General features: G+C 40.9%; 1 protein-coding gene across 1 annotated transcript in view; it reads left to right on the top strand.

Moving 5' to 3' along the window:
* The window catches only part of Klhl8 (kelch like family member 8), a 50,092-nt gene that overhangs the window by 6,635 nt on the left and 18,425 nt on the right, over nucleotides 1-25,032 (top strand). Inside the window, exon 2 of the mRNA XM_027388494.2 lies at nucleotides 18,774-19,130. Within this exon, the coding sequence (XP_027244295.1) occupies nucleotides 18,915-19,130 (216 nt within the window). The 5' untranslated portion in view covers nucleotides 18,774-18,914. The remainder of the gene's footprint in view (nucleotides 1-18,773; nucleotides 19,131-25,032) is intronic.

The raw sequence follows: 25,032 nt of genomic DNA, 5'->3' as shown, positions 1-25,032 counted from the left end.
ATTCCTGAGTCCATCTAGATGGGGGGAGGGGGAGACTCAGTGGTTCAGGCATCGAATGAGCTTTGGCATTGAGTGATTTGCTTGTGAGAGCTGGTGATTGACAGATGCTTCTCTGCCTAACAGCTGTCTGTCATGGTGTCCTCCTTTCTGGAGCACCAGTGGTTAGTCTTCTCAAGCTCTTTGTGGTCAAAGACTAGTCTGTGAAACAGCATTTTCATAAAAGACATGAAAATAAAATGAAGGGGGCATAAAATTTATAACATTATTCAGCAGATATGAAACTGCTCTTTCAAGTATCACTTTGTCATTTAGATTCCTAAAGACTCCATTTTTAAATTTACATCACTTACGTCATTACCAACTGTAGACTCGCTCTTGGTATTCATTCTTGCATCCTCTGAATCTACAGCAGAGCCTGGGATAACTGAATGATTGAATGACGGCATGTTTTTTAAACCTCTATGACTTCTGTGTAGCATCACATGTTTTCTTGTGTGTTCAAACTAAATTTGGGTTGTATCCATACTGTAAAAATTAAAAGCTTTCAGACTCCTAGGAAAATACTGATTCTTTTTTGGCCACATGCTATTCAGCTTTCTATCATGATAACAGAATTATGAAGATAGTTTATAAAAAGAAGAGGCTAATTTTAGCTCACAGTTTTGGAGGTTCTAGTTCATGATTCGTTTGGCTGGCTTTGGGTCTGTGTTAAGACCAGACATCATGGAGGGATGGGACAGGGGAGGGGGACCCGAGTGTGTCCTGGAGCAAAACAAACAGGAAGCTCAATGTGCCACAGCCTCTCTGAGAGCATGCCTCTATAATCCAAAACAGTGGTTCTCAACCTGTGGGTCACAACCCCTTTGGGGTTGAACAACCCTTTCACAAGGGTCGTCTAAGACCATTGGATAAACACAGATATTTACATTAGGATTCATATCAGTAGCAAATATAGTTATGAAGTAGCAACAAAAATCTTTTTTTTTTTTGGTTGGGGTCACCACATGAGGAACTGTATTAAGGGTCACAGGAAGGTTGAGGACCACTGCTCTAAGACTTCTACTCATGTCCACCCCTTAAAGTTGCCTCCACCCTGAAAGGTGTGGAGGGAGGGAGGGAAAGAAGGAGGGCGGGCTTCACATCAGGCTTCAATCGCTGGCACCTGCTTGAACCTGATACTCTAAACGACAGGTCTTTAGGATTGATTTTAAACCAGTTAGGATTGGGGTTTTGTTTTGTTTTGTTTTTGTTTTTGTTTTTTTTTTTCCTTTCTTTCACATGACCAGTAGGAAATAGCCTGTAAGATGATACTTGGCAGCAAATGATGATACATTTATTTTTGCTTGGCTTTGTATTCAGTGATGATCATTTGCTAGCCTTAAGCTTTATGTCATTCTCAAAAGCAATAAGCAATGTAGGTTTCCTCTGTAAAACATAGTTCCCACAAGTAATGTACATATTTAGATAAAATCCATGTCCTGTTAGTTCTGTGTACTAGACTTTCAGAGCATGTCTGTAATAAACTAAAGGATCCAGTTCAAGCAATGAAGTAATTACTATGATTTGAGTGCCTTCTAAATAAACTAGTCCCCTGAATAGAACTGTCATATAAGGCATTTATTACTTTAGTAATATCATCATTGTTAAGATGATAATAGTAACCAATATATCCTAATGTTATGATGTTCTACAGAAGTTCATGGAACCAACAAACTGTGGGCTGAAGCCTCTGAAACCATGAGCAAAAAATAAGTAGCCCTCTTCTTTTACGTAGTTAGCTGCTGGAGAAGTACCTAACACAGTCACTGCAGATACTTTCAATGTTGCCAAAAAGATGTATGTAACATGACCGACTTTATGATGACTGCAATGGAAAGATAAGATTACACTATGGTGGGCACACAGAAGCACACCCAACCCAGACTAGTAATCGGAAGATTGTTAAGGCTTGATTAATTTTTAGAGGTTTACTTTTATTATTTGTGTGTATTTGCGGGGCGCACATGAATGTATGAAGTTATGTGCACATGAATGCCTGTTTCCACCAAGGCCAGGGGAGTTGGACCTTCCTGGAGCTGAAATTGAAGTTGTGAGCTGCCTGTCATGGGTACATGGAATCAAACTCATATCCTCTGGAAGCTGTGTGTGCTCTTAATTCCTGGGCCATCTCTCCAGCCCTAAGACTTGATTGTTAAGGTGTGTTTGGTTGTTGTCATGGAACTGATTATGTAGCTCAAGCTGACTTAAGCTTTTGTAGTTCTCCTTCCTTGGTTGCTTGAGGCTGGGATTACAGGATGGAGAAGGCTTGAGTCTTAAAAGTATACAACATCTACACTCATCTAGAGTTCTTTCTTCTGGACGCTTTCTCATTACAGTGGTATAAAATGAAGTTGCTGTTGTTGCCTTAGTCGTTAGTGCATTGTGCCATTGTGATGCCATGTGCTGGAAGGTGAAAGTAAAGGAGTTAGAATAAGCTAGGTTGCTTGAGCATTGTGTTCTCTGCTGTTGGTCTTGTTTTCTGTCATTGTACATTTTATTTGCATGTTAGGAACATCATTTTGTTACAGTGTCTACATCAAGTCATTTGAACCGGTCTGCTCTGTATACTACTTTTGGTTCAGCACTACATGTCTTGTGGGTTGATATTGGTGCTCAGGCAGTGGAGGCTCCAGTTATGTTTCTGTATCTTAGTGCTCCAGGGTATCTTGGGGTAGACTTACATGGCCGTTTCTCCTTTTTCCTGTTGCTGCTGCTGCTGCTTTTTAAATCAGCTTAACATACTATGAGAAGGGGAAGTGGTTCTCTTCTCACTCCATATGGGTCAGGAATCTTAGATGTAGTTGAAAAGAAATTCTTGGTGTCTTTAAATTCTGGAGCTTAGATGTAATTGCATTGTTACTGAATACTAATACACAGTCTTGTGTGTTGTGCAGGTGCTTGTGTGGGCAGATGCATGTGCATGTACGTATGTGTGCTCTGGAGGACAGGGTGCTGATCCTCAGGAGATGCCTACCTAGTTTGTTCACTAAGACCTGAGGCTGCGAGTTCAGCTAGGCTGGCCATCTAGAAGCCTGAGGATCCACTTCTTCCTGCTTCTTCATCACAGATCCGGCTTTTTATGTGGGTTTGGGGACCAAACTTAGGGCCTCGTGTTCAGGCACTTTCCTACTGAGCTGTTTCCTAGCCCTTAGGATACAGTCTTTATAAATTCCAAATTACATTAAATTCTTTAGGCAGAATAATGTATTTAAGGGAATATTATTTTCCTACATTTGCCTTCCTGAGACAAATCAAGAGACCCATTTCTTCCTGGAGTGCAGGACAGATGTGGAACATTGCTTAAAGCACCATTGAGTATGGTTCAAAGTCAGTATTGGTGTTAATAGTAAGTTCTTCCTGTAAGCACTCCTCCTGAGGTTTATTTTCATATAAATGAAAATGTTGTGGGGGATGATTGGATGCCTTAATTGGCTGTTAACTTTTTCTGGTGCCCTAACTCCCCCCAAGACAGGAGTTCCAGCCAGCCAACTGGACAACACGTATGCCGTGTTACATACTCCTTAGGCACCTGAGGAAGTTACACAACAATTGAAGCCACTTGCTGCTGAAGCACAGCTTGGCTTTTAAAGAGGTGGCTCCCGGCATGACTGCTTAAAATATCTTACTCCAGACCTTCCATGCAACCATGTCCTGGCCTGAGAGGGAGTAATTCCCCTGGTGACCTAATAGAAGACTATTCATAAGGGACAGCCAAAGTTGGTAAAAACAAGGTTGATAATTTACTTGAAGATCTGAAGTGACGGTGCAAACACCCATTTTCTGTTTCCATAAAGCGGGTTATTATACTTACATAGTGAACTGAATACAAATGTCTTCCTGTTGTGCCTCCTAACATATTGTGTTCAATTAAAAGCATCTCTCCACTCCAGTGTTTTCTTGTATGCGCGCACGCACGCACACACACACACCCCATTTGTTGGTAATGCAAAGAATGAAGAAATGGTGGTAGTAAGTGGAACAGTGGCAGAAGTGATAGTGGAATGCTGGCATCTGAACCGCAGAAGCGATGGAGCTGGATTATGGCAGTGGCTGGGACATCTGCAAAAGGGGCAGAGGTGCAGACAGCCACAGGAGAGGCAAGAGCCACACGGAGAGGCCAGCAGCTGAACAGCAGAAGTGGAACTCAGCCAGAAAGCAGCCAGAGGCTCTGACAGCCACAGGAGAAGCAGAGCCACAGGGCCAGCAGCAGAGCAGAAGTGGAAGTAGGGTAGAAAAGGCAAGGGTGGCTGCTGCCCCAGCACCAACAGCAGCCATTACGGAAGTCACAACAGCAAGGCCACGGCAGCCCCGGGGAAGGGTGGCAGGGGAGGAGTAAGAAAAGCGGTAGATGTGAAGAGAGGGCAAGAGATGGTGGAGAGCAAAAACACAAAGGAGGACGACTGAAAAACTTGAAAAGATCCAGAGAATAACTGCAGCCTCTGGAGACCGGGAACTGAAGCACCGTGAAGGGCTATGGGGTTGTGACCACCTTGCTTAGTAGATGCAGTTGTCAAAGACCTAGAGGCTAAAGTGCTAGCTGCCGGCAGGGACTGAGGAATCCTGTTGTCCTAGCCTCAGAAAGAGCTATAGGGCTAAGGTCCTGGTGCCTGAGGCCTCGTGAGAGCTGTAACATGAGGCTGCTCCTGCTGCTGTATCAAGGACTGAGTGAGCATTGCTGAAGATGAGCCCTGAAGAGCTCCTGTTCACCACAAAGACCCCAGCCATTCAATGGGAAACATTCTTGCTGTTTTTCAAAGTTGAAAAGATTGCATTTAAAATAGACTACTTAAAGAGGGTTCCATATAGGCATTTTTGTATAGGCGTGTTTATGGAGTGAGTGAGTGAGTGAGTGAGTGAGTGTATGTGTGTGTGTGCGCGCGCGCGCATTCGTGAGCGCGCAGAGGCCAGAAGTCCTCCTTCCGGACGCTTCCTCCTTTGTTTTTGACACAGGGTCACTCACTGGTGAGTCAGCAGTGAGACTGGCTGGCCACTCAGCTCCAGGGAGCGACGTCTTTGCTTCCAGTACTCTGACTACAAGTCTGCACCATCAGAATCAGCTGTGTGGGTGTAAGTGTTGGTGTACCCATGTGTGTCAGTGTATATGGAAGCCAGAAGTCAGCATTGTCTTCCTCAATTGTGATCCACCTTATTTTATTCTGGGACAGTGTCTCACCCCAAATCTGGAGCTAGCCAATTTGAGTTGACTGGCTGCAGACCCAATTTTTTTGTATGGGTGTTGGAGCTCAGACTTGTTCATCTTGTATGGCAAGTATTTTACTGATTGGTGTGCCTCTCTATCCTTATAGACAGTTTTGAACTCTTGAATGTGGTCCAAATCTAACTTCAAATTTAAAAATAATTTTAGAATAATGAATATTCTAGGACTGGATGTGGCAGCGCATGAATTTAAACATAAAGATAGGGTGGTGATCCATGCTATCCTAATACTCAGACATTAAGAGCAGTATCTGTCTCTACCTGTCTCTCACCCATCTATCTGTTTCCACACATCTATCACCTATCTTTATCATCTGCCATCTGTATATCTAGATCTATCATTTATAGCCTCCATCCAATCTATTTATCATCTAGCTATGACAAAAATAGTAGGTGAAAGAATTGCTGATCCTAATCATTATGACTGTAATAGTCAACCAAGATTTTATGTGGTAACCTAGCCCACAAAAGTCCATGTGAGTTAATTGCTCATGACCCAGGCAATTACATAGATGTGATTAAAATATAATCTTTTGGGGCTGGGTACATAGCTCACTGGCATAGTAAGTGCATGCAAGCACAAGACTTTAGATTGAATCCTCTCCTCTACCTCTGAAAAACACACCACCATTGTCTTGTAAGATGTTATGTACAGCAGGCGGTGGTGACTTGTGCCTTGAGTTCCAGACAGCCAGGGCTACTACACAGAGAAATCCTTTTTTTTTTTTTTTTTTTTTTTTTTGAAGAAAACAAAAGATATTAGTGTGCATTATTCAAAATCATTCAAGTAAATCTAAAGCACAAATAAAAGAAGAAATCAGAGATATGCAAAGTCTCTAAGAAGGAAGAGCTCACACATCCCTGGGAGAATTAGAGAAGACTTCATAAAAGACACATTATTTAAGTGGGGCCTTGACATGATTCCTTCAGCAAATGGATCAAGCAAGCGCCTGTGCTTTTAATTCTGCAAGGCTGATGAGGTACGTGGCACATTAGAAAAAGAATGGGACGACGCCTGATAAGATAGGGACAGTTAGGCCTTCTGTTCTGTTAGGGCCTAAATGAGCAAGCCTGTGTGGGTGGCATGCAGCAATTTAGTGAGGGACCTTTGTGTCTCGTTTTTCTTTCCCCCTACCTTGTATTAAAAACTGATGGAGGAGAAAGAAGATAGGTTAGAGGGAGCAAGGAAGGTGATTCTAACTGTACTGCATATTCTCAGCAGTTTGGAGATGACAAAGCTAGATAAATATGGCAGCATTGCTATTAGGTGTTAGCATTGGTAGGAGGGCCATGGTGAGGTAGTCCAGGGGAGATACTAGGTGGATTAGACTAAAATATGCCAAGAACAATGCTGTTCAGTGAAGTAGGAAAATAGTGTAAGAAAATTTTCAGTTAGAATCCAGAGAAGTTGACACCTGCATGTTGTGAAAATTGGAAATCAAACCTGACTCACCTTTTGAATTAGAACTGGGAAGATGGCATTGCCCCTGGAAAGTGACTGGCTTTAGGAGGGAAGGTGGAGTCTTAGTTCTTCATGGTCTGCTTCATTTCCCTTCCATGCAGCATTCTGAACAGGAGTGTGGTGGTAAACGGTGCAGTCCACAGGGCTCCGCTGCATGTTCTGAATCTTGCCTCTACCATGGTGCTGGGTTCTACTCTGTGTCCTCAGTTCATCTATAAAAAGGGCAAAAGAAGCATCCTTGTAGCTCGTTGAGCTGCAGTGGAGGCTAAATATGCATAAAGCACCAACGTAGGACAGTGGCTGGATACTGTTTCTGTGACTAAGATGCTGCTCATAGTTTAGAGGACAATTGTATTTTTGTGGTGGTGGTGACACCTTTTTACCTTGTTCCATGAGCTGACTTATCCATTGGGCAGTAGAGTGGCTTGTGAATACATACGTGTGCGTGCATGTGATGTATATGTTTGTTTGTCCTCTGAATTGTATAATGAACATGTTAGAATGCTATTGTCTGTTTTAGTTTTTATCATATAGTCAAGTTGATATTTTTGGTGTGCAAATCTATACATTTGTAACAGGATACCCGACAGTTCCATCATTAAAACCTCCTTGTGACATCTTTAGTCATACCTTTACCCACCTCTAAGTTTAGCAACTACTCAACTGTTGCTGGTCACTGATTATGTTCTTTTGAAAATATATAAGTGGGTTTATAGAATATAGTTTATTACTTTTTATTGTGGACTAATGTCCCATCGTGTAGGTGTGTCACCATGAGTTTATCCACTTATCTCAGATCATTTAGCTTGTTTCTAGGTTTTAGCTGTTGTGAGTAGAGCAGTCATCAAATTTTGTAGCAAATTTTTAAATGTAAGTTTTCCTTAAGTGAAGATTGCCAAGAGTCAGATTGCCTGGTCATACTGTATGCTTATGGAAAAAAAATTATCAAAACTATTTTAGAATACATGAACTGTCTTGTATTCTCAGTAGTAATGTTTAAAATATTCAGGCACTTCTTTATCAGCACTTGTAAATTTTAGAATAATTTTTGTTAGCATGCAGATAAGTGTGTTTCATTATGACATCTTCATACATCTATATTATTGTCTTGTTCTCATTCACTATGCCTGCCCTCTCCTCTCCCCCTCTCACATTTCCGGTCCTCCTCAACCAATAGTCTTCCTTCATGACATATGCATTCTTCTCCTCCCTTCAGACCTCATCATCTGCTCTCATGGAGCCGCATGTACCCGCCCTCACTACACACACAGGCATGTACTTGTGGATACACACATTTAAATCTAGATTCCTCATATGAAAGAAAACAGACTATCTTTTTGAGTCTCTTATTTCACTTAACGATCTCCAATTCATCCATATTCTTGTGAGTGTAATCATTCACTCTTGTTTGCAGCTAAATAAAATTCTGTTGCATACATGCACTACGTTTTCTTTAGCCTTTCATTTGCTGATGGATGTGTAGGTGGGTCCATGTCTTGGTTATTGTGAAACAATGTGGCCATAAACCTGAAGGTGCCAGGATCTCTAGGACGATGATTTAGAACCCTTGAGTCACAAGAGTGGCATAGCCGCATCATACAGTAGTTTTTTTTTTTTTTTTTAAACTGGGTTCCATAGTGACCACACTTAATTTATATTTCCACACATATCCCACTAAAGGGTTCCTTGCCCACATGTCTTCACCGGCACAGGTTTTCTTATTAATGGTCATTCTGACAGGTGAGATGGACCTCAAAGCACTTTTACCTTGGCTTCTCCCGATGGTCAAAAGGAGTTGAACACTCTTCATGTGTTTGTTGATCATGTGTATCTCTTCCCAGTTGTCATCTGTCAGTTCAGCCACTTTATTGATTGTATTACTAAGGTTTGGTATTTTGTGTCCTTTTTAGATTCTAGATAATAATCCCTTATCAGATTACAGTTGGCAGATTTTCTCCGATTCTTTAGGCTGCCTCTTCATCCTGTTATTTCCTTTGTGTTATAGAAGCTGTTTAATTTCGTGCGACCTCAGTTGTTGATTAATGGGATTGTTTTCAACTATGTTAATAATATTAATATTTTTATCTGAGAAATTCTGATAGTTGTGTGATGGTATTTTCCTCATAGTTTAAATTTATTCCTCTAATAGGAGTGATGCTCAACATCTTTTTGTGAGATATTTGCCATCTTCACTGGTGATGTGTTTTGAGTCCATATTTTAATTTGAGGTTTTTGTTTATTTGGTTTTTTATTGAGCTTGCAAGTTCTTTCTTTATTTGGGACACATGTTTGTGAGGTGATTCGCAGATGTTTTTCATGCTTAAGTGTGTCTGTTTTCTTACTGTATTGCTTTCATAGTGCAAGGTTCACTTTTTGTTGTTGCCATGCCCCAAACATGAATGTTCCCCCAGGCATTGAACATGTAGGCAGGCACTTGACCACTGAGAGACACTCCAAGCCTACAGGTTCTCTTATTTTTAATGGAGTCCACCTCAACAATTTTTCTTTTGTATGTCTAAGAACTTTTTTTTATCATCTCAGAACTGTAACTTGATATTTCCTAGTCATGAAGCTTTTCTCCTAGGTTTTCTTCTGAAAGTTTTATAATTTTAATTGTAATTACACTTATGTAACATTTATTTACCAAATAAAATCATGACTTTTTTATGAAAGAACTTTTTTAAAAAAGATTTTATTATGTATACAGTCTTCTGCCTCCATGCCAGCAGAGGGCACCAGATCTCATTCAAGGTGGTTGTGAGCCACCATGTGGTTGCTGGGAATTGAACTCAGGACTTCTGGAAGAACAGTCAGTGCTCTTAACCGCTGAGCCATCTCTCCAACCCCGATCATGACTTTTTAAAGCTTTATATTTATACGGTATATAATGTGTAGTGGTGTGTTTAGTTTTTGTTTGTATGGCTATATTGTTTTATCATCATCTATTGAAAAGTTTTTTTTTTTCCTCCATTGACTTGCTCTTGTGCTGCTTTGAAATTAATTGGCAGTATTTGCTTAGGTCTATTTCTGAATCTCATGTGTGTCATTGATGTCTCTGCATTGACTTTTACCATCTTGTCATTTTGGTTTAGATTGGTTTGAGAACTATAGTAACATATTAAGGTACTGGAACTTCGATAGACCCCTTAGCCAGTTTCTCCTGTTACTTATATATTAGTTTGATGTCATTGTTTCAATCAATGGACACGCTTTTATTAATGAATTTTTATTAATTAAAGTTGTCCTAGTTTGTTTTTGTTGCCTTGGTAACACCATGACCAAAAGCAAACTGGGGAGGAAAGGGTTTATTCCATCTTAGAGGTGTAGTCTGTCATCTAGGGCACCTGAGTCAGGAGCTTGAAGCAGAAACCATGGAGGAAGCTGCTTACTGCTCCGGCTCACACAGCCCAGGTTCTCCCGCCTGGGATGGCACTGCCCCCAGTGGGTCTGCATACTGCCCTGGCTCACACAGCCCAGGCTCACCTGTCTGGGGTGGCATCATCCACAGTAGACTGGGCCCTCCTATATCAATTAGCAATTAAGAAAACACCCCCACAGACTGCTGATATATTAATATGATGGAGGCAGTTTTTCAATTGAGGGTCCATATTCCCAAATGATACAGTTTATGTCAAGTTGACAAAAACACTAACCAGCTGACACTTTATTCGGATTTCCTGCTTTTTACTTTTTTTCCCCGTTCCAGGACCCCATTCAGGAAGCTGAAGTAAATTCAGTATCTGTGTCTCCTTGGTCTTCTGGCTGCCATGATAACCAGATTTTCCTCGTCTTTCCTGACTTTGATGAGTATTGGTCAGATAACTTGTAGAGTGTCTCATTTGGCATTGATCTGATGTTTTTCTCATGGCCAAACTGAGGATGTGGGCTCTGAGAAGCAGAGACAGTAGACATACGCTATCTCACTGGAGCATGCTGGCTGAGTCAAGGCTGTGGAAGTCCATGACATCAGTGAGTTGCAGTTCATCTTGGTCACCTGGCTGAACCACTGTGAACTTAATTCTCTGTTGTAACCTGTCTCGTACTGTGCTCTTTAGAGTGAGGTTACTGTGCCACTATATATAGACCACACCTCAGGAGTAAACTATCTCAAGGCTGGGGAGATAGTTCAGTCTATAAAGCGTTTGCCTCAAACGCATGAGAGCCCAAGCTCACACTCTCAGCAGGCATATAAAAGTGTGGAGACATGTACCCATAATTCCAACAGTGATGGCAAGCTCAGTGATAAAGGTAAGTGGGTCCCAGGAAGTGAGGCCAGTTAACCTAGCCTGCTTGGCAGAGTTGTAAGGCAATGAGAGTCTGTCTCAAAAGGTAGAAGGCACCTAAGGACTCACACCTAGGCTTGCCCTTTGACCACCACATACATGCCATGCACATGTGCACACACATTCATGCACATATGAGTGAAAAGTCTTCATAATTTATTTGGACATTTTTCTATCTCCACACTTACGCCCTTCCTCTTTCTGGATTGAATGAACCAGAGTGCAGTTTACAGTAGGCCATCATTCTCCCCCTGAATCTTCCTCTTACAGCTTGAAGCTGTTGTTCATGGGGAGTTTGTGTGTTATATTTATGCCAACATGGCGTGGGCCAGAGTAATTTCTCTTGGGGTTATGTAACCTGACGCTGTTGCTGAAGGCATTTAATACTGAGTTTTACATTGGAGGTGACGATTCCTCAAACCTTGTTTCAAAAAGGCTTTATGTATCCTGGCTTCTTTGCCTTTCCACTTGAAAATTTAGACTCAGTATGCCAGTGCCTTTATTATAAAAATTCTCATATGATTTTATTGGAATTGATTTAAATCAGAATCAGTCATGTTTACTAAATTGAGCCTTCTAGCCTAGGAACTCTCTATTTAGTGTGTAGGTTCTGTACCTTTCACTGGGCTTATGCCTGAGTTTCTCCCCCCTTTTTTTTTTTTGTGGAAACAATAAACTTTTCAAATTTCCTGTTTCCATCATGCATTGCTACTACACAGAAATAAAGTTGATCTTTGTGTGTTCACCTTGTATTTTGTGACCTTGTAAACTTACTAGTGTTAGGTGCTCCTTCTTGTTAGAAATATTTTACATTGCTGATGTCAGCTAATGGGACATAAAGGGACCTCCCTGGGGACAAAGGGCATATGCAAATCTGGAGCCTTTTCTCATAACCTTAGCCATTGAATTGTGACGTGTTCTCTCTCTCTTATCCCACCCACCTTATCAGCCTTAATATCAGGTGTGCCATTAAACTGGGATATATCTACCACAATGTTTCTACAGTTAAACTGGGTTGATGGGTGGTTGTGGGGGTGGGGGGAAAGGAGAGACATGAGGATCCTACAAGGAACAAAGTCCTGGCACTTAATTGTTAAATGTCAATGTATATATTTCTGCCACTCTTTTGTATATACTGACCACAATGATGGCCCACTGTTACTACACAGTAGGCTGTCTATACACAGTATAAGATGCCAGCAGGAAGAACATAATAGCTTCTGTGTAAGCTCATTGCTTCCCGCTCAAGGCCAGAACATAGAGAACATATCTTCTGATACATATCCACACAGACAGCCTCCTCCTGTAAGCCCTGCAGAAAGAATAAGAACACAGAGTCCCTGGTCTACAGATCCAACCTGATTCTTTTCCACCAATGTTGTTCCCATCATCTCCCTTTCCTTCCCTTCAGTAAAATTTGCACCCATTTTACTCTCTCTGGAATAGTATGATTTGTAATTTCACCAGGAGATTGCACATAACCAGTCACACCAATGTGAACAATTCTGCTTCCTTCCAATTCATGCCTTTTTGCTTCTTGGAAGAATGCAATAATGGATTATTGTACCAGAGAACTTATATTTCTTAAGTGTTTTTCTTCTGTACCAGGCTTTTTTCTTTTGGGCCACCAACCAGATCCCAAATCATGACACAGAGATTCACTAATTTGAGCGCTCAGCTGGCTAGCTCTTTTAACCTAAATTAACCTGTTTTCTCTTTATCTACCTTTTGCCTTAGGTTCTTTTTACTTTTCCTTCCTTCTGTGTATCTTACTTTCACTGTTTGTCGTGTCTGGCTGCCTGGCTTCTTGCTATGGGCATGTCCCTCATTTTCTCCTCCTCCTCTCATTGCTCCTCCTCTGAAGCCTAGAGTTCTCCTCCAGTATATTTTCCCTGCCCAGCAGCCTCGCCTGTCCCTCTCCTGCCTAGTTATTGGCCAATCAGGTGCCTTAGGCAGGCAAAGTAAAACAGATGCAACTCGTCTTTACATAATTAAGCACACATCCTTACTTCATTAAACAAATTCGGCATAAACAAAAGTAATACACCTTTACACGGCATAAACAAATCTTTGCCCATTTAAATAATATCCCACCACATTTTTCCTTCTCATTGCTCCTCTCCTTTTTCAGGTGCTAGGATTACAGCATGCCCCGTCCCCTATTAGTCTACAGTGACGGGGCTTAAGTGTCAGAGGCCATGCCATAAAAACAGCAGATGGTAATTAATATTCAAGGTGTCAGCCCACCAGGAGGAAAATTCTCTGATGGGAAAAACCCAGTTAGGCAAGGCTACAAGGCTACAGACTCCAGAATATCTTTTGTTTCTGTGTATAATTTCACATGTGTCATTGCAATTTTTTCCTAGCAGCTATGGGGAGTCCCCCCAGTGCCTGTATCTGCAGTGTGTTTATCTCATGATTTCATCCTGATCTGCCGGGCATTTTTATCTGTAGATTGTCTAGAAGGTGACTCCTCAAGTTGTATTGTCTAATTGATACCTATAATATTATCTTATACAGAGTTCTGATGAATAATAATGAATGCAAGGAAATGCTACACAGGGCTTATGAGTTCCACTTTGGAGCTGTTTTAGAACATAGCTCTGGTTGACAATTAGGAAAACAGTTGAATTTTCCCCAGCTGCCAGAATAGCTGTGCACTGTTAGCTGATATAAAACTTCAAAGTAGTTTTCGATTAGGTCAGATGCCTTGCTAATGGCTGTTAAGATAAACTTCCCAGAAAAGCAATATTACTTATAAGAACATATGGCTGCACTGTCTGACTTGTTGAGCTAAGGTTAAAAGGAATAACTTCACTAATTCCTAACCTCAGTTTTCTCATATGGGCATGTAGTCCGAAGACTCAAAGTTCAGCCAACTGTTTTTTCTAACTGGTCAGGGCTACAAAAATAATTTGACTTCATAGCCCTGAGAAAGAGTTACAAGTTTCCTTTTTATGGTTGCACACAAGGCAGAGAGTGCATTTTGAGATTTAAGGCACTTTGTCTTGAGAGTGTTGATTGAGTTGATACTAAATGATATACAGTACCCTGAGCCCAAACTGAAAAATTTATGACACACACCTCTCAGTAAACACAATGCTCTCTGAGTCTGAGAAAGCCAGGTATTGTTGATCACAGAATGTACGATTAAAATTATTATACACTCAGAAGTATAGGTTATAGTACACAATTTCTTTATTTTCTTAGACTTCTCAGTACTTTAGGTTTATAACTCCTTTACAATTCTTTATAAGATTACCTCTCTAGATAACAAAATGATTGATTCTCTCTTTACTACCTCAATTTTCGGCTTGCCAATGAAATAGCTGGTTATTTAGATATATTTCATGAGTTGTCAGGATGACTCTGTTTTTAACCATTTACTTAAAAAAATGGTTTGTGACCTTCTGTGTGACTCTTGTATTGCCTGGAAGATTTTGTTGGTTATACATAGCTGTGGAGCACAAAGGGAAGTGGGGACATCATGAGAGAATAAAGAAAGGAAACATCAGGAAAGTGTATGAGTGTATTTTCCCTCACCCCTGGGATAGATAAATCAGTTTGTGCTATGCCGTGGACTTTCCTTTTGAGCCCTGTCTGTGGCCTGAACGCTGGTTCTTCTGGGCTGTATTATCCAGGCTGTGTTACTTATGTTCAGGTCCAGCTCCATTTTTAGTTAATGTTCATCAGTAGGAGAAAATAAGGGACCAGCTTCATTCTTTTCACTAGGTTTTTTTTGTTTGTTTGTTTGGTGGTTCTTTGGTTGCTTTTTTTTTTTCTTTCTTGTGGGGACTAAACACATGCTACACCTCTAGCCCTTGTTTTTTATTAAGATCAGGTCTTGCTATGTAGTACAAGCTGGTTTTGAACTTGCAATGAAGCTAAGGCTATCCTCAAATTTCTTATCCTCGTGCCTCCTGTAATCCTCCTAGGTCCTGGGTTCACACGTCGCCACTGTGTTCTCCTGGTATCCTCTCTCTCTACCTTCTCCATTTAACTCCCCAGTAGCTTCTCTGTGTTGACATCTGTGTCTTTTAATCTAGCTGTTGCATGCATTTTTAAAAATATTGTTAGTCTGGTTAAATCTCATTTATGTTTAGTGTATTTGTGTCTTGAGACTTAAATGGTTATTTTTCCTTGTATGCATCTTATAGTTGGAGTTTGCTTTTTCATCCAATCTAGCAATGTTTGTCTAATTTTAAAGGCAATGTTTTCAGTGGTCACAGTAAGTCCCATGCACTCGTCATCTGTTTCCCACAGCGGTAACATTTTGTGTGGCTTCAGTACTAGGGTTTGCAATTATAATTCACATTTCACCTGTCTTCTGCTCTGGCTAGTGTGTATGTATGTGCCATCATGTGCAGATTCATGTGATCCCTGCTGCAGTGAGGACTGTGTTCGGTTCCATCAGTGTGGTTTGGCTCTCTTCTGTTACCTAGTTAAAGTCACAGCCCCTTCTCTTTCACCTTTTCCTTTCCTTGGAACCCCCATCTCTGTAGTCCTGTCATTTGAGACTATTACAGACAGTGGTGCTCATGCATAATATGTCTCAGGACTTGTAATAGATACCTGAGACTATAGATTGTATCATCTCCAAACAGACAGTTTTGCGAGCACATATATACTTGGAAGGAGAGAACTGACTCTGCTGTATTGTCCTCTGCTCTTTACATGTGTGCCATAACACATGGGTGCCCACTTCCATATCATACATTCCATCATCATCCATGAAATCTAACTTGTAACTTAAGCCCAGTAATAATAGCATTTAATGAGACAGCATGATTTTAGGAACATACTATAATAAAAGTGCATGAATGCAGTCTCTTCCTTTCTCTCAAATGTCTTACTATATACAATACTCTTCTTGTGGTGACAGCACTGCAATACATAGGCAATGAGAAGAAGGGTGGTGGTTCTGGATGTAGCATTAGGCCACTACGTATGGGTTACCTGGAATACACACACGAGATACACAACAGCTACTGCTAAGTGCCAATGGGTGGACTATGTCTAAGATTGGATATGCTAAGCAAACACAGGATCCTGAGCAGGGTGGACAGAGATGACAAGAGCTTGTCTTCTCCTTAGAATGTCCAGTTTCTGTTCAAAACCTTTGAATTGTTCATTTCTGGTAAGTTTCTGTTAATATTTTTAGACCAGGGTTGATTTGGTTTAAACTAAAGATGTCTATCTTGCAAAACGCTTACAAACTATGACTCAACCAAATTGTACCCACAAAAGACTTTTGAGACTTTTATTGGAACATAACTGTGCTCCTTCATTTACTCACTTGGGGACCCTCTTTTATTACAAAGGCAGAATTGAGTAGTGATAGCGTACAAATGGCCCTCAAACCCAAAGGTACTTACTTGTTGACCCTTTGCAAAAATGGTTTTGATTGTACTGCTTTTTTTTTCTATTTGTTCTTATTTGGTTTCTGTTTCTTTAGTTTCTTTGTGTAGCTGTGGAATCTGTCCTGGAATTCAATTTGTAGACCAGGCTGGCCTTGAACTCACAAAGATCCACCTGCCTCTGCCTCCCGAGTGTGCCACCACTGCCCGGCTTGGTTTCTGTTTGTTATGATTGGGTTCATGATGTAGCTTGAACTCAGGATAGTCATGTTGCGTCAGTCTCCCAAGTGCTGAGATTGTAGGTGTGCACCACCATGCCAGGCTCTAAAGAGTTGCAAGGCGGGGGGGAGGTGGAGAGCTGGGTTGGTAAGATGTTTGTTGTACAAGCATGACCTGAGCTCCCTTCCTCAGCACCCATGTAAAAACCAGGTGCCAAGGATGGAGACAGCCTAGTTAACACTGTGACCCTCAGGTTCTTTGAGAGTCCTGCCTCAGAAATAAAGGCATTAAAATGCCTGATGTAGACCTCCAGTCTGCACACACAGAATACTTCACCTTCACACACGTACACAAAACGTTGTTAAGGTTGTTGATACCTACTAGGATATTTGCAAATGCTTCCCTCGGGTAAAATTTTAACGTCAACAAAGTTTCTGTGGTAGTTTGGTGTGAACAAAACACCTGAGAAAATCAACTTTAAGGAAGAAATATTTATTTTGGCTCATAGCCCAGAGATTTCAGTCTGTACTTGTTCTGTCCAGGAGCCTTTGGGTCTGTGATGAGATAAGAGCACCATGGTGAAGTGTATATAGAGGGAACTGCTCACTTTACGTTGCTCAGGAAACAGGGAAGGGAAGTGACCGGGATTCTAGTAGCCCAGCATCATATTCTGGGACCTGCTCTCATTAATATGACTATCCTGCTATGTTCCACCCCTTTCAAAAGGTTTCACCACCTCCCAGTAGTATCACAAGTCTGTCAGCATGACCATGTAACACATGTACTGTTGGGTGGCTTTTGAGATCCAAACTATAGATGTGCTTATTGTGTATAACAAATTACAGAAACCTAATGACTTAAAATAACACACTTCTTATAGCACAGTTTCTGTGGATCATCAGAAGTCTGTCCTTAGCTGTATTAAAAGTGGTTGGACTGCATTCTCACATCTCAGCCTTGGGAAAGTCTTGCTTGTAGAATTTATTTCTTCTTAGCTCTGTGGCTGAGGGTCCTAGGTTTTTACTGTCAAGCAGAGGCCTCCCTCAGGTCCTAGGGGCTGCTTTACATGGCAACTCCATGGATTGCAGGAGAGACTTTCTCTTTAGTCTCCTTATACAGTTCTATGTACCTAATGTAATGAAGAATATGACACCCATCACCTTTCCCCATTCTGTAGCTTAGAGGTTGGTTACAGTTCTTACAGGCAAAGTGATCACAGACAGATGTGACCTGTTAGGGATCACCATCATGTTGTGTCAGCCACAGAAACTTTAAGAACAGATTAGTAACTACAGTACAGAATTTACATCACCCATTTTGTTTCCTGACAAAAGCTGAGAGAAGAGATTAACAGTAAAAGAACCTCATAAAAGTAACATGCTGGTTCAGGCATTTATAATTTTTTAAAAGCCACATACTATCCCAAGATTCCATTCTAACACAAACATCTGCAGCTTTGTTTACAGTTTTGTAAGTGCTCCTGAAGTCTACTGCAGCTCTGCAACCCTCAGGATAGTCCTGCTTACAGATAGAGAAACCAAGGGCCAAGAAAACCTTCAAAACAGATCACAGCCAGTAAAAATCCCTTCATTTCTATTAGGCAGATTTGTAGCATATATCTATTAGTGATATGAATAGTCATCAAATATGTTTATTAATGAAGTAAATGTGATATTTTTGTAAATAATAAATTGTATATGGAAATGCAGATACAATGAGGTCTGTACATTGCAGTTCAGCTGTTCCTGTTTCTGTCTGTATATCTTTGACTCTTGAACTATTCCTGTAAATGATGTACCCATTTCCCAGAAGAGATAGCTGACTTAAGCAGTTTCTAAGTGGTGGAATCAGTCTGACGTAGACTCTAAGAACCGAATTCATTAAAAATAGCCTTTGAATTTGCTTTGAGTCCTCAGAGTTTCTAAATTTAAACTTTTTAGTTCATTTCACAGCTTCTGTTTTTGAAGCCAGTGCATTCTGTGTTTCAAATGTTATGTCCTTTGCTTTGTATTGAATTTTAAAAGCGTTCTTTCACTGACGTAGTTAGACGAAGTGAGTCATGTGACATCAAGAATAATGCTGCAGGATTTCCAGTGTAACCATGGTCCCATGTGTGGTCGCAATTATCGTATTGATAAATTATAATCGTGATAACACCTTTTAGTTTATCGTTGCGTTTTTTTTTTAACATTTCAGCAAACTGTACAATGACAACTGAAGGAATTTTGAAGGATGTCTAAAGTTTAGAGGCTACATCTGTCTTGTCTTCTCACCCTTAAAAAAAAAAAAAGAATAAATGGGATGTTTCAGAAGAGAGCTATATAAAGAGTGTTGCAAATGGCTTCAGAATCTACCAATGGGAAACAAGCTAGGAGTCATGTGACAAAGGGGAGGCGGCAGCATCAGCACCAGCCCGCAAGGAGCAGGTCCTCTGTCAGCGAGTGCGAGGGCGATGACTCCTTCATCTTCGAAGCCAACGAAGCCTGGAAAGACTTTCACAGCTCTCTCCTTCGGTTCTATGAAAATGGGGAACTCTGCGACGTCACACTAAAGGTGGGACTGCTTTTTTTTTCCCTCAACTTTGGTGGAGTATGGAAAATGAGAGTTTCTGAACTTACATAAAAATTTTAGGTGTCACATTTATTTGTTATGTTAGGAATGACTTTAATTTCAGTTCTTTGTGAATCATTGTCTCCTGTGAAGCCCAGTCATGACCTTCCTGCCTCGTATTTCCTTAGTATCCGATTACAGGCATGTGTGGCACAGTGCCTGGAAATAGACACATTGTTAGGCTAATTTAGTATTATTCTTTTTTAATTGGAACAATTTCCATATAATATATTCTGACCACATTCCCTCCCCCCACTTTTGCCAGATTCTCCACCACTCCCCACCTCTCTCTCTCTCTCTCTCTCTCTCTCTCTCTCTCTCTTTCTCTCTCTCTCTCAAATGAAAAGGCAAACAAAACTATAAACAACCTAGGAGGGGAGGCATAAGAAACACACACACAAACCTCTCAAAATCAGAAATCATAATATACAAGCAAAACACTAGTACAAAAAAAACATGAAAAAAAAATTCTACAAAAACACCAGTGAGATCAGTTTGTGTTAGCCATGTACTGCTGGGCATGGAACCTGCCCTTAGTGTGTGTGATTAACATACCCAGTAAGACTCCATTGGAGAAAACTGATTTTTTCCTTTGGAAGTAGTTGTCAGGTGGAGATAGCTTCTTGGATAGGGGTGGAAGCCTGTGTCCACTTCCCCATCTCAGCACCGGGACTCCATCTCTCTTGAACCTGTGTGGGCCCTGTGCATGCTGCCACAGTCATTGTCAGTTCATATGTTTGTCAGCCCTGTTGTGTCTGGAAGACATGATGCCCTTGAGTCTTCCATCCCCACTGGCTCTTAAAACCTTTCTGCCTCCTCTTCCACATAGCTCCCTGGGCCCTGAGGTGAGGGGTTTGATGAAGATATCTCATTTAGAACCAAGTGCTCCAAAGTCTCTCACTCTCTGCATATTGTCCAGCGTGGGTCTCTGTGTTAATTCCCATCTGCAGGAGAGAAGTGTCTCTGATGGCTGAGTGAGATACTGATCTGTGGGTGCAGTAGAATGTCATTAGGAGTCAGTTTATTGCTGTGTTCCTTTAGCACAACAGTGGTGTTTGGTTTTCCCCTAGACCCATGATCTACTCAGTTTCAGGCTCTTGTCCACCTAAGCAGTGCCAGCATGGGTACCATCTCATGGAGTTGGCCTTAATTCCAATCAGAGACTTGTTGGTTACTACCACAGTGTTTGTGCCAATATTTCACTAGCATATCTTACAGGCAGGTTGTAGACCACAAGGTTTGTAGCTAAGCTGGTGTTTCCCTTTTTCCTTTGATAGTGTGCAGAGTACCATGAACATTAGTCAGTAGGAGTGAAGCCTCTGGTTAGGCACCAGCTCAACTCCTCTATGTTCAATGAGAGATAGGTAAGTCTTCTCTTTAGCAATCAGACCTTGCCCTCAATTTGCAGAGAACAAGCAAGTGCTTTGGCAATAGCCTGAGATGTTTGGGAGTTCCTGGAAGGCCCCTTGGGCCAACGGTTCAACTAGATGTAACCTATCCCTGACACTGGAGGTTTCACTTGGCTGTGAGAGATGTCTAGTTGAAACTTTGTCTCTGGTTATTTGGTGACTCCATTTAGATTTCTTTGGTGTGTGTGTGTGTGTGTGTATTATGTATATGTATATATTTGGGAAACTTATACAGTAGTAAGTTTTCATAAGACCCCATAAATGGCCCTTAATGTTACTTGTCCCTCTGCATATTTCTCCTCTTATTCCTCTCATCTATCCCCCTCTCCATTTAATCAGTCCACCCCAGTTTTCCCACCCACCCCCGTTTCTCCATAACTGTCTATTTTAGTTCCCCTTGTTAGGGAGATCTCTCCTCTGGAGTCCCTTACCAGGTGCCTAACCACTGTGATTGTATGGATTGTAGCATGCACATCCCAGGCTTAGCAGCTACCATCCACATATAAGATGGGGTCTGGGTTTCCTCAGGGTGATTTTTTTCCTAGCTCCTACCACTTACCTGCGGATTTCATAACTTTTTTTTTTTATTTTATTAGTTCAAATTGGGAACAAGCTTGCTTCAGATGTCAATCCCTGTCTATTGGTGAAAGTGGGGTAGTGAAGTGTCCCACTGTTAGTGTATGATACTCAATATATAATCTTAACTGTAACAGTGTTTCTTTTATGAATTTGGTAACCATTCTTGCATCTGGAGTATAAATGTTTAAAATTTCAATGTCTTCTTGGTGGATTTTTCCTTTGAAGAGTGTGTTTCCTTCCCTATCTCTTCTGATTAGTTTCAGTTTGAAGTCTATTTTGTCAGATATTAAGATGGATATACCAGCTTGGATACTGTGTCCTCTTGCTTGGGTATCTTTCTCTATTCTTTTGTCCTGAGGTGATGTCATCCTTGATGTTAAGGTGTTTCTTAGATGCTCCAGAAAGATGGATGCTGTTTTTGGGTGTAGTCTGTCTCTCTTTATTGGGGAATTGAGATCATTAATATTGAGAGTTATCAGTGAGCAGTGTTTATTGATTTCCTGTTGTTTTGTTGTTGTGTAATGGAGTCTCCTCCTCTTTTGATTGACTGGTCTGGAATTATTTTTCTTGAGTGTGGTTAACCTCTTTGGGTTGTAGTTTTCCTTCTTGCAGCTTCTGTAAATCTGGATTAGTAGCTACTGCTTAGATTTGGTTTTACTCTAGAAGTTTCTTATTCCTCCATCTATTGTGATTGAGTTTTGCTGAGTGTGCATAGTAATCTGGGCTGGCATCTCTGTGTCCTCAGGGTTTTTAGAACATCTGTCCAGGTCTTTCTAGCTTTCAGAGTCTCCATAGAGAAGTCAGGTGTCATTCTGATTCGACTGCCTTTACATGTTACTTGGTCTTTTTCCCACCTGATGAATCACAACCATCTGTCACTCCAGTTTCGGAGGATCCGACATCCTCTTCTGGTCTCAGCAGGCACTGCACACATGTAGTGCACATCCATACAGTCATACAAAACACACATACACATAAAATGAAAATAAACAATTCTTAATATCACACAAAGGGGAAGGTAATAATGGTATTTGAAAGGTTAAATGGGGTGGGGGATAGGGAACAAGGGAGAAAAAGAATACGAAGAAAAATAATTAACACTAAAGCCTTTCTATAAAGATTTAAACAGGGCCTGGTAAATCATTACTTTTGATGCATGCCTCAATGGGAGGATCATTTACTGATGCAAATTGTGTCTGGGACGGGCACCATAAAATCTGCTGGGTTGTTTTCATGGATGAAGCCACTGTTCACTTAAATTCCAGAGCAGACACCTAGGACTTTTCCTAGGTGGGGAGAAAAGTAAGTGTGAGTCTTGGGTTGCTTCTGCCTTGGGGAGCTTGAATTGAGGCAGATGGCACATTAGCATAATTCAGTGGTACCCAGTGGCATTTTTACGGAGCTTAGAGGTTGCTCCATTAGTGATGTCTGAAAGGTGGTTAGAGGGATTTTATGTTAAGAGTACATACATTGCCTGTCTTAGTCAGGGGTACATTTCTATGAAGAGACACCATGACCAAAAATCAAGTTGGGGAGGAAAGGGTTTATTTGGCTTATACTTCCATATCAAAAGTTCATTATCAAAGGAAGTCAGGATAGGAACTCAAACAGGGCAGGAACCTGGAGGCAGGAGCTGATGCAGAAGTCATGGAAGAATGCTGCTTACTGGCTTGCTCCACATGGCTTGCTCAGTTTGTTTTCTTATAGAACCCAGGATGATCATCCCTGGGATGGCACCACCCTACATGGGTTGGGCCCTCCACCACTGGTCACTAATTGAGAAAATGCCTCACAGCTGGATCTCATGAAGGCATTTCCTCAGCTGAGACTCCTTCCTCTGATGACTCTAGCTTGTGTCAAGTTGACCTACAAACCAGCCATTATATTGCCTTAAGGTCATTTCAGGAGGTAAACTTGTTTATGTTCTGTGATGTTTACTAGTGGGAATATATATATATATATATATATATATATATATATTATATATATATATATATTCGAGACAGGGTTTCTCTGTGTAGCTTTGGAGCCTGTCCTGGCACTCACTCTGGAGACTACGCTGGCCTCAAACTCACAGAAATCTGCCTGCCTCTGCATCCCAAGTGCTGGGATCAAAGGCATGCGCCCAGCAAGGGAATATTTTTAAATATTGTATGTAAGGAAAGCTCTTTTTATTGTTTAGGTGCTAGTGAGTGAACAGAATATTCACATGCTAAGACAAATTCTCCTACCTCTGAGAGGAGCTACTTGAAGGCAGCTGCTTTGTCGAGGAAAGTTGTAGGAAGAATTCCTCTTGAAGAGTCTTTTCATAGCACCCATTTCTGGATTCTGTGCAGATCAGTACAAGTAACACCTCATCAACACTCACATGTATGTAGCTTGAGGATGCACCACTCCCCTTAGTAAAGGTTCAGGCTAATTTTATTAGAAACATGTAATAGAAATAAAGTGGGGAGAGACCCAGTACCAAGTCTTTTAAAACAGATTTGCTTGTTTTGTGTGCATGAGTGTTTTGACTCCATATATGTATGTATGTATACATCCTGGTCCCTATAGAGACCAAAAAAAAGGGTTACAGGAGGCTGTGACCCACTATGTAGGTGCTGGGAACTAAACCCAGGTCCTCTGTAAGAGCAGCAAATGCTTTTACCCACTGAGCCATCTCTCTAGCCTCAGCCCTGTAGCAACTCTTAATGTTACCAGACTATATAGTACTTAAATTATTTAACTTTTAAAAAAAGGAACATTTGAGTTTTTTAAGCCAGTGTTCATAGGCTCTGTTAATGTTTCCCAAGGTAAGAACAGTCATTCTAAAGGATGATGGGGAAGCAATGTGCATTATAGTAACACTGCCCAAAGGAGAGAAAATGAGTTGACTTCCTGTCACTATTGACCTCTGACCTGAAAGCAGCCTGTTTGAATCCCTTGGTGCTGCCATGATATTACCATAGATAGGGTAATTTATAAATAATAGATATTTATTTCTTACAGTTCTGAAGGCAGAGGTATTCAAGCTCAAGACACAGCAGGTTTGGTGTCTGGTGAGGGCTGCTCTCTGTGCTCCTAAAATGGTTGCTGCCTCCTCCTCCAAGGATGAATCTGTGAGGGTTCCTTCATCCCTGTTCATGGAAGGCAGTGGGGAGAAAGGCCTAAGCCAGTCCAGCTACCCTTTTATAAGCCATTGCTTTCATGAGCTCAGAACCTATGTGATTTCTTCATTTCCCAAAGACCCACCACATGGGAGACCATATCTCAGCTATAATTTAGTAAGAAGGAATGATTATGGAGAAGATCCCCTTGATTCCATGCCCAGCAGCCATTCTTAGGTAGTTCAGGTGTCTTCAGAATCTTATGGAAGTCTCCTTTTGTCTATTCAGCTGGTAACTCGGTTTTTTTTTGGGGGGGTGGGGGTTTTGTATGTCTGTTTCATGATTTTTATTTCTACTCTTAAATGCCATCTGGATTATCTCCATTATGTAATTTAAAATGAATCGGAGTGAAGCTAATTATTGTAGGACAGTGGCTAGTTACTGTCATATGCACATTTAGTACAAGTTAAGATTATTTTGAGACTGGTGAATCTGCCTAACCTCTTCCATTTTAGATCTTAACAATAAAACGCTTTTGGGCCACTCAGTGATTTAAATTGGCTGATTTTTAAAAAGTAGTATAATTAATAGAGCAAAATAACCAGAGGTTGAACTGAAAACTTAGAATATAACTTATAAAGGATATAAAAAGAGGTTCAGATACAGGTTTGTTTTTATTATCTTGTTAACAGAAAAATTGTTTTAGAATGACCACATTATTGAAAAGTGTGGCATAGTTAAATAATAAAGGAAAAAAGAACATGAAAA

The sequence above is a fragment of the Cricetulus griseus genome (genome assembly GCF_003668045.3).
Source record: "Cricetulus griseus strain 17A/GY chromosome 1 unlocalized genomic scaffold, alternate assembly CriGri-PICRH-1.0 chr1_1, whole genome shotgun sequence".
In the NCBI taxonomy this organism is placed as follows: domain Eukaryota; kingdom Metazoa; phylum Chordata; class Mammalia; order Rodentia; family Cricetidae; genus Cricetulus; species Cricetulus griseus.
The sequence above is the reverse complement of the archived record's forward strand: the minus strand, read 5'-3'. Positions and strand labels throughout refer to the sequence as shown.